The sequence below is a fragment of the Labrus bergylta genome, chromosome 21 (assembly GCF_963930695.1).
Source record: "Labrus bergylta chromosome 21, fLabBer1.1, whole genome shotgun sequence".
In the NCBI taxonomy this organism is placed as follows: Eukaryota; Metazoa; Chordata; class Actinopteri; order Labriformes; family Labridae; genus Labrus; species Labrus bergylta.
This window is the reverse complement of record NC_089215.1, coordinates 11312719-11323480: the sequence shown is the minus strand read 5'-3', so window position 1 is coordinate 11323480 and position 10762 is coordinate 11312719. Positions and strand designations below refer to the sequence as shown.

General features: G+C 40.3%; 1 protein-coding gene across 1 annotated transcript; it reads right to left on the bottom strand.

The window, feature by feature from the left end:
- Nucleotides 1–10681, bottom strand: dclre1a (DNA cross-link repair 1A (PSO2 homolog, S. cerevisiae)). Its single transcript, XM_020651185.3, has 9 exons — nucleotides 10039–10681; nucleotides 7178–8527; nucleotides 6782–6915; nucleotides 4642–4760; nucleotides 3330–3473; nucleotides 2911–3056; nucleotides 1913–2067; nucleotides 1198–1339; nucleotides 1–540 (listed from the first exon to the last, which is right to left on the bottom strand). The coding sequence occupies exons 1-9, from the start codon at nucleotides 10424–10426 to the stop codon at nucleotides 374–376; spliced, it is 2745 nt and encodes a 914-aa protein (XP_020506841.2). The 5' UTR covers nucleotides 10427–10681; the 3' UTR covers nucleotides 1–373.
- Nucleotides 10682–10762: the final 81 nt, after the last annotated feature.

The following is a 10762-nucleotide window of genomic DNA, read 5'->3' as shown; positions in this document are numbered from 1 at the left end:
TTAAAATAATGTTTTAAACATTTATTTACATTTAAAATACTTTACAGATAATTAGGAATTTGCACAGTTTTAAGCAGCACTTATTGGAAGTACAACAGGCAGTGACACATCAGCTCCCACAGTATGTGTGATACTTTGATGACCCTGGTCTAATGGTTCATGAAAAACCTTTATAATGAAGTGGATCACAGCATGTATATAACCTTTCATAATAACACTGGATGTATTTCATGTTCACCTGCTTCATCATAACAGATTGCTCCATATTTTAAAGCAAGCTTCTTCAATCAAAGAGGTAAAAAAAAAAAGTAGTGTTCATATGTAGCAGCATTTCAAGTATTTAGAGGTGATCTTGAGGTTTTGTGTGTAAAAGTCAAAGGTTAGCTTTAGTTTCCGTCAGCCACTCACTGAAGCACCTCTCCATGGCCTTCCTGCTCGCCCAGCTGCCCACGTTGACGGTCGGGATGATCTTGAGGGGCTGAAGCCACTGGACAAAACGTTTCAACTCCAGAAAGCCGCTGTGTTCACTGTACGGGATTCCTGTTAGGACGACAGAGAGGTGGCCTTAAAATGTAGGCTTCTGTTTAACCATACTGAAAAGACTGATAAGCATGAATGAAAATGTGAACTTTTGATTTTCTCAAGCAGCTTTATTTTTTGTCGCTCATTCCTTCAATTTTTTTTTCTTCTTTCTACTTTCACTTTTAAGGATCATCAGGCAGTGAGAACAGAGCTGATTTGAAATAACAGGAGGAAAGAAGCCATCTGTCTATAAAGCATGAGAGAATCAATCAGACAAGGGCGAAGTCTAACAACAAAGACTGGAGCTAACCCACTCAGATATTACAGCTCGTCTCCCCCCCCCCCCCCCCCAAGTAGAAAATCAGAGACATCTTTTGGTCTTTATTCAGATCTAGCTGAGATCCTTAATTCAGCATCAATGCTGCCACGTGCTGAGAACAATATAAGGAGCGAGTCAGGGAAGAGCATGACACAACCCCGTCATGTTCCACTGCCATATGATAGACTACTAAACATCGACTATATCTGCCAATAGAGGGCACTGCAGGCTCGGTACAACAATGAGATTAACAGTCAACTTTTTGTTAGGAGAAAGATGCTGCTCTTGTGATCAAGGGTTTGCAGTGTTTGGTAAGGGGACACTTTACATGTAATTGAAGAAGGATGATTTTGTACCGTAGATAGAGATGTTGCCGCTGATCTCAGGCTGAATATCTTCCACCGAGTCCACCTGCTTGCTGAAGGTCCAACCTGTGGGCTTGAAGGCCACCAGCTGATCGTACAGTGAAGAAAAGCGGGCCAGGTAATCCCGCAGTTTCTGGAGACGAGATGAAGGCAACAGGGAGAAATTACAAATTAACTTACAGTTTGTCAAATTTTAGGAAGGAATTGAAGTAACATTTATCATGATTACACACTGCTGCTACCAAATCAAGCAGCTCAATGTGTTCATTGAACTCCCAAAATAAATATTGATAGCACTCTTGTTTACAGGTGACTGTACACGTTATCAAAGCTTTCTTTGCAGAAAGACCCAAAAACAAAGCTCTTAATTCAAAACCTAAACAGTCTAAATTATCATCCGGTCAGCCTCTCTGTTTCAAGTGATGCTTAAAAAACAAACCAACTTCCGTGTTTATCTGGGATTATACAGATGGAGAATTTAATGCTTTAGTCCCTCGAGGGAAATTTTGTGCTTCGCCAACACAATAAGCAAATCCTAATAATTGCATCCCCTGACCTAACTGCTTATGAATTAACCATGTGCAGAATAAAAATAAGAGTCAAATACAAATATACTTAAATAAGCTAAATATATACTTTGTTTCCTAAATATACTCTCAAAAAAGACATTTGTTGACGGGAAAAAAAAAGAGGCCGCTGCACCTACATTGAAGTTGAGTTGCATCATGGGTAGCACGTGGACCTGTGCCGCCTTCCAGTCAGTGGTTATATGTTGTCTAACCTGCTCCGACTCCAGACAGCACATGGTGTTGTATTTGTCTCGAGAGAGACACACTTTCGAGCCCAGGACTTCTGCCAGAGCTGCGGATAAAACAGAACACCGTCTGTGTGAGAAATCCAGCCTCTTCATTTTCAGACCCATTACTTATCCCGTCATTATCCTGCGCTAACTATGTGTTCATTCATTCAGGATTCAGTTGATTTGTATTCTGTTTCACACCAGAAAATACTTCAATTAAAAGTTGAGTACAGTTCTACAGATATTAAAGTTGGCTGAAGTTTTTCCTTGAGTCAGTCTCATGCAGGTTTAAACTTGATTACAGGATGAATGCATGTTGTTCGCTTCCTGTGAGGACATCGTCGCTTCCGATTACTGCACTACACCGAAAGAGGAACAAGAGACCATTTCTCCAGCCTCACCAGAGGACCGACACATGAGGACAACACAGATCGAGATTTCTCTTTTCTCAAAGCAAACTAATCCTCAAGTCTGCTCCCGTTTCAGTGACCTTTAAACAGGAAGGAAAGGTCAGGACTGATGCAAGGATACAGACGGCTCTTTGTACCTTAAGGTTTAGACACAAGTCACATGGATTGTGGTGGTGGTGATGCTTTTCTTCATGACATTATCATAATGAAATGTAAATATTGCCTTGTCAATTTGAATGATATAACTGCTATATCAAAACTTCTTTTGTGACAGCGTTATCAAGTCCAGACATTTTCCCAGAAATTTTGTGGAGTCATCATCATATCATCATGATTAAAACCCACAAAAGGCCACACAGGCAGTAGCTCAGTCTGTAGGGATTTGGGCCTGGAACAGGAGGGTCAAACCGCCGGTTCAAGTTGAGACGATGTTGCAAATATAAGATATTTCTTATGATGCAAGACTGTGAGAATAATCCTGACACAAAAACTCACCCAGAAAGACCTTCTCTTTCCCTATCGAGTAGGACCCACACACCACAAGTGTTCGTGGGTTGAGCGTCACCAACTCGAACGCCGTGTTGGCAGCAAAGTTGATGACTTCTTGCTGTTTGGGGAAGGTGTACTCAGGGCTGCAGTAGCTGTAAGGAGAAGAGAGCTGAGAGTGAAAATCAGAGTTCCCTCAGGGTTCTTTGCTTCAGAGAGCTGAGGACATGGACAGAAAACCAAGCGTTCACATTATAGTGAACACTGATCCACATTGGCTGAGGAGAGGAATATAAACAATAAAAAAACCACAAAAGGTCACACACACACACACACACACACACACACACGCAATATAACCGTTAATCCTCTGTATTAACCTCACTGGTTTATTCAGTGTGAATGAGAGGAAGCAGACAGGTACTAACGTGGTGTCCAGGTAGAGCGTCTGAACCCTGCAGCTGAGCAGCTCGGGGTACGTCTCCATCGAGGGATCGGCTCTGAAGTCTCCAGTGTGGAGGACTGTCTGTCCATCAGACAGGAAGAACAGCAGCATGGCAGCTCCTGGACAACTGAAAATAGAGACGCAGACCAAGCGAGGAGCTGGATACATGATATGAGAGGAAACACTTGTTTGATGATCTAGAGCAGTGGTACTCGGCCTTGTTCGACTTAAGAGCCACATTGACCAAAAAAATAGTTCAGCAAGAGCCACAATCAAAAAACCTCTTTCTTTCCTAAAATATGTGTGGGAAACACAGTGACGTGACTTGCAAAGAATCATTTCTGCTGACAATGTTTCCCTTTGTATAAAGAATATTAGTATATCATAAAATAAACAGTCTTGTTTGTTTGCTTGTGGTTGTGAAGTTAAAATGTGTCAAGATATTGGACTAGAATTCAATCTGCTTCAGTGTCCAAGCTCCTCGCCAGTTTTAAACTTTTCATAATAATGGTTTCCTAACAGACTCTGTAAACCAGTCATCAAATCTATGAACCTAAAAACCAAATCTGAAAGTTGTCTTAAATGTTCAATCTGTAGAAGAATGATGTAGATATGGAAATCAAAATGTTCCTATCCAGGATCAGGTAATCCATCTCACTTTTGTCCCATTTTTTCCAAAGAAAAACTGGACAGCATCAACCTTAACCAGATACAGACTTTTCTGAGGACTACACCGTTTGTCCACAGGGGGCGCCAACGTTCATACAACCTGAAAGCTGCTTAAAGTTTAAAACTTACAGTTTGATAATCGCAGGTATTTGGTGAAAGGTTTCGTCTAAACCTTATACTGAGTGATTCAGCAATTCAACGGCAAGATATTAACATAAATAACTCTGATGTATCAACATTTCCTTTGCATCGTTTGACCTTCTTAAAGGTTTTCTTACACTTTGTTCCTGTTATCCAGCCCTCTGCTGGGATCAGGATTATCCAGATTTTTTTTAAATCAAAGTTATCTTAATCCTACTCTAACGTTTTGAGTAAGATTGGAGGTTTTATCAGGATTAAAAAAACAAGAGTAGAGGACCTGATCTTAGAAACCGTTTTATGTCTTTTGAACAAATCCATTTCAAGACTTGATCCAATACGATCCAATCAGATTACCTTTGAACAATATGGCCCAGTGGCTGCTCAAACAACATCCTCATAATTTAAAAGAAGCACTCCTATGGCAAACAGTATGGCCCTTAAGAAGCAGATCTGTGAAATACATCGAGGGCTGGGTGTTGACTCACTGGTTGGCTTCCAGGAGGATGACCTTGACTCCCTCCACAGTGACCTTGGTGTTCATGGGGAGGATGTGGACGTACTGCTCTGCCACCTTCAGTTTGCTCTTCACCAGGTTCCCTGTAATCTGACAGGAGAGGCAACTGTCAGTCAATCTGTGTGGGTTATTTACATACAGTGATGCAGCATCAGTCAATGGAAAATGGACTAGAGCTTGCAAAGCACTTTTCTCGTCGTCTGACTACTCAAAGCGCTTTTACACTGCAGGTCACACAAACCCATCCACACACTTGATGGTAGAGGCTGCTATGTAAAGAGTCCATCAGTATCAGCTAATCCCATTCATACACTTTCACACGCCACTCACGAAGCAGCGGGAGCAACATGGGGTTAAGTGTGGCTGCTGGAGCTCGGGAACGAAGTCCCAATTTGAATTAAGATTACAATATGTTGTTGTTTATTTGAGTGAGTCCCCAAAATAAAACCCCTAAAATCTGATTTCCTCTGAGATTCTGGTCAAACAGACCCACCTAAGATCAAAATTGAATGTGTGAGACCCACCAAATAAACAAACCCCAACGGAGTCCAAATCAGTACTTGCAATTCTGTTTTTAGTTGTCGGCCCAAGAGAACACTCACTCAGCTGTGATGAATCCCGACCCATTTGACAGGAGAACCTACATTATATCTAGACTCTTTCTAGACACTAAGTGTATGTCTTCGGCTGTTTTGATGTTATATCAATATTTTTGCAATATCTGTATTTGTGGCAGGAATCGCAGGGAAACTCACAGTACAATTGCAAACCAATCATATAATGATACATCACAATGCCTGATTAACTGAAGACTACAGAATGACTCTAAAAAGCTAAAGAGCAAGTTTCAGTTTCAGCTCTTATCACGCTTCAACCTGTCAGACAATATCCTGCTGTGCTTGTCTTCTATCTCGCTGTTTTGGGCCAACTAACATCTGCTCATGTTACCCTCATGTCATAAACACCGCTGTGAGAAGTCATGTAGTAGTGACGTGGTGAGTCCCATTGTCAGCGAAGTCTCTCTAGATCGTCGTTATTTAAAATCATTCAATCAGTCTTTATTTGTACAGACCTCACTCACTGTTATGTTACAAACACCCAACGTTAATCCATCATGAGCAATTAAATCTATATTTTGCACCTGCAATCACTATTTGTATCTCATGAGTCAGGACGACGATATATCGCTGAGTCCACATTTTGTTCCACCACTTAATGAAGCTAATTATCTTTAATGTGCTGGAAAACAAACATGTATACTTGTTTGCTTATAGACCTTATATATATATATATATATATATATATATATATATATTTTATTTTTTTTTAAATATATAGTTACACATATTTTGTGCAACATTTGCACATATACAACAGCGATGATGTTATCAAATAAAGGACCAACTGAGACAAAAACTAAACTAGTTTTTATAGATCTGTTTTTGTTCAGATTTGTGTCAAAAACACAAAAGTCTTTGGTATTCAAAGCGCTCCCCCTTGTGAGGTATTTTTCATTAGCCTGACTCTATGCACAGCATTGAGATAACTGGGGCATTCAGGCATTCACTGTATAAACTCTACATTAGAGAGCAGTGGGAAAGCTTTTTAAGGGAGGTGCAAATAATAGGATTGGAGAAAAAAATAAAGGGGGCCTGTAGCACCTTCAAAGAGTGATCCCTTCGTTAGTATTCAAGGACGAGCAGGCTCTGTGTTCAGCTTTCAAAACTGCACACATATCAAAAGTGACACCATTGTCCTTCCTTTTGCTGTATGCAAACGAAAGGAGGCCAGTTTATGGAGGATACTGATTTAGTTCAGTGGTGGAGTAACATGAAATCTGGGTTAAAAAAACACCATCGTTGACTTTTTTCTCCACTTGACTGAATATGAATCTGTATATCATTATAGTGTTTTTTGGCCTATCTATGGAGAATGGTATAAATCTTTAGCTTTAAGCTAACTCTGGCTTCTTCTTGTTTTACTCTTCTGTTGCTCTTTTATATATTCTGTCATTAGCACAACAAAGAAATCAGCGAATAAAAAAGAACTTGTAAACAGGAGCTGAAGTCACTACAAGACACACATTCAGTACGAGACAGATCCAGACTCACTTTGTTACAGTAGATTGGAAATGTGGATTTCTTGGTCAGCCCTCCGTAGTGGTCTGAGTGGAAATGTGTCAGGAAGTAGGCAGTGATACCTGGAATGTCTCCGTAGTTAAAAGCATCTATTGCAAACTTTGTTCCTGAGAAAACACATTAACAAAAAAAGATTAAATTCATAAAAACACACAAACCTTCCATTTTACGCAGTAATAGCACCCAAAAATATAAAAGGAGCACATTTAAACCTCTGGTTTAATGTAGAATTTTGAATTCATAAAGTAACAGGATGTTTTGGGGATGGAGTGTTATCGCGTTATGTCTTTAGACTTCAATTGTAAAAAAGATTATAATAATAATACAACTATGCATTGTTTGTTTTTTTTTGCCGGGCAATTTTCTCACCTGGAATTTTCTTGTAGAAAGGACAACGTGGCCGCTCGACTTCTCCATCAGCGTTCACTCTGTTCCACCTTCCTCTCCATCCTCCTCTCCATCCTCCTCTCCTTCCTCTCCCTGCTTCTCCCTGAGCCTCCCCTGCATTCTCATTGCCTACAGCATGTGAGGTGCCTGCAGATGCGTCTGTCTTACTTTTTCTTTCTCTCCTCTGTCGACTCCGTCCTTCAGGTAGCGGAACAGAGTTTGTGTTGAGTCCGTTTGGTCCACTCTCAGCCTCCTCCTTCTTCTTCTCCTTCAGGGGTTTGAGGCCAAAAAACACTCCGATGTCCGTCTGCTTCAGACCGGAGGCCTGACCTGCCTTGCTGAGGTCCTTTTGAGGCGGCATGCTTTGAGATATTTGCACACCGGCCGCTTGTGATGATGGCACTTTTTCCGACTGAGCACCGATGTTATTCAAGTTTTTTAAATGCAGGTTATCTGAGCTGCAAATAGTTTCTCTCAGTCTATCTAAAACAATACTTTGTGGAGACTGAATGCAACTCTTGACGGCACTGGTGGATGCACGGGGAGTTACTTTTTCACATGTGAAAGCAGAAGCAGCAAGCTGATTGGTCGGTGACAATGAGTTAACTGATTCCAGCTGTGTGTTTAAGGAGGAAGGTTCCTTTACCTGCTCATTTTCAGATTCCAAATGGTCGATGAATTGAGTGAGGAGCTCGTCTTCACTTGAGAAATCGTCACTGAAAAGATCCCTGGAATTTTCAGTCTCATTTTGAGATGTTTTATTATTAAAAAGGGATTTTTTACATTCGCTAATGTTGTCATCAGTCTCTGCAGGGAACTCAGAAAGTGGAGAATAAGATATATAATCATCAATGTCAGGGAAAGGTTCACTTTCAGGTAAATGTTCACAAGCTTGTGATCCACTTTCTGACTTGTCAGGGGTGGATGAAAGCTCTGCTCTACTTTCCTGGGAAGAACTGAGAGACTTTTGGCTTTTCGTTAATCTGGACCAGCCTTTCTTTTTCTTAAAATCCTCGGGGCCCGGTGAGCGCAGGAGCAGAAGGCCATTTGTACGTCTAGACGGAGGTGTTCCAAGATGATTATTGATAGGGGAGATACTACGATTTGACAGAGCGGAAAGACTGAGAACACTGTCCTGAGAAGACTCTAAAATAAAGCCACCTTCGTTCTGTTCGATCATTCCTGGGAGAACACTGAGGCTTGTCTCTGCCTGCTGGGACAGACTGAGGAGTGGTGTGTCACTGTTTGCACGACTGTGAGCCAGGAGTGAGTGGTTAAGTTTCTTGTAATGGTTTGGAATGGTGGAGGAGCACTGGAGGCCATCTGGACATTCTGCGTAAACAGATAAACACATAACTCAGGTTGAAAAGGGGCATGAAATTAAAGTAGTTTTAAAGGGGATAAAAAAACAAACATTTTTAGATGCCTTGACATTATTCATTACCTGAGGGTACCCCCAAGATGCTCAAGGTTTAAGACGGGCAAATGTAGGAGGTTACTCAAGACTTTTAACATCATAATTTGAGACAATTCAATTTCAGACCTGAAAGACCCCTTTTGGGTACCCAGTACCTGAAGTAAACCATCATTAAAGTAAATTAAGTTATTAAATTCAGTCTCGCTGGGGCTGGGGAGGGTCAATGTGATGGGGGGGGGGCTTCTTGCGTAACTCCCCAAGGTCCCTGTGACCCCCTCTTCTCGGCTTCTTCGTAACAATACCATAAACCAGATTCATGTGCATGTTTGTATGTATGTCTATATAGGCGCACATTGTTCTTCTTATTATTCTTCTTATTAATTATTATTATATTATTATTATCTCCCTGTTCTCTTCTTTTCCTCCATCTTTTTTATGATGGCCACATTAACACCAAACATTTTAGTTTATTATTTCTATATATATAAATTACAATTTTAAATGTTCTTCTTTCCTTTAATGTTGACACATACATATCTTTTTTTTTCTACCCTCTTTTCTCTTCCTCTCAATTAGCTTCAATTTTGTTGCTATTTATTATTTAGCCGCTCACTTTAATGTATTATACTGCCACACACACATTCACACGCTTCTTACACACTACTTCAACTTCCTACTTGACTTTTATTATATCTACTTCAATTGTATTTGTCTTTGCTAATGTTTGCGTGTTTTGATTTTGTTTTGTTTATTTCTGTTTTTGTTTATTTGCCGTCGCTTTAATTGTCATGTTTATATGCACATTTTTGTTTTGTACTTGTTCACCTTATCACAATAAAAAAAATAAAAAAGTAGTTCTTAAATTAAGTAACCCCCCGTTTTGACCATTGGTTTATGTGTTTGTTTAAAAAAAACAAAAAAAACTGTCCTCAGTCAGTCCGAGAAACAGAAAGAAAAAAAGTACTCAATCACTGGAGTTCTCAGTGATTTATTTTGGATTCATGAGTTCCTCTTCCTCCATTTGGAAGGGACAAAACAGAATGATTACGACACGGCATTGCCTCTACATGAAGGCCATAGCTCTACAGTAACTTAAGAAACACGTAGATCAGGGATGGGCAACTTTGGTCACAGCAAGGGGCCACATTCATTTAATTCTGACTGCCAGGGGGGGGGCAAATTGTAGGATACAAAAAAAAACAGTTGATCATGTCTCAAATTTAACTCAACGTAAAGCAGTGATCAAATATTATTATGGAAATATTTCTGGTTTTCATGATTTCATGGCAGATTTTGTCATGTTTTGATATGTAAAAATTGACCTGAGGGCCACATGTGTCTGATTTAGATGCTCTATGTTATTTACAAGGAATTGAAGAGGAACCTAATCTTGTTTAGTTACACAAAGTAGAATTGGTGTCTGTACCTTTGTAATTGTCCCTGGAGGTGTCCAGACATTCAGCAACATGCCATCTCTGAGTCTGAACCACCAGAATGGAAAAGGGCATCTGACACATGGGGCAGAAGTCTCCAGATGATGATCCCTCAGCTGCAATGTCTGTACACACGTTATCATGAGGAGGATTATTCACTTCTCCACTGCTGTGTCCCTTATTCAAAGTACTGTCAGCTGTCCCGTTTGTCACGTCAGGTGACTTGACAGAGACAGAAATGTCTTTCTTGGAGTTTTTTTTGACTGTGCATCTTCTTTTAGTGACAGCTGCAGACGAAGACGGTGATTCGTGTCTCTTCTTTTTCTTCTCAAGTGGTTTGTAATCCCAAATGTCATTTTCAGAGTCACCCCTTTGTGACATTTGGAGCAAAATGAACGCAACGCAACCTCAGCTTAACCCTCGTTATAACACACGATAATAATATGTTACAGGACATTAACTACTGCTGGAGTTACCTCTATAGCGTGAAGGAAATATGTCCATGTTTAAATAGTTTCTCATCACTTGTGTTTTTCAAATTGCTCTCATGTCTTCCCCGGCTAAAGACTGTTAGTTAGCAAATGCATCTTTACGCTTACCGCCCATAGACTGTAAATACCGCCACAGCACAATGAATGCAGCCAGCAAATGCAGCTGAAGAATCAGAGGAGCACATTCCGTATATATTTATTTTCGAGATTATTTACTTATTAGCGA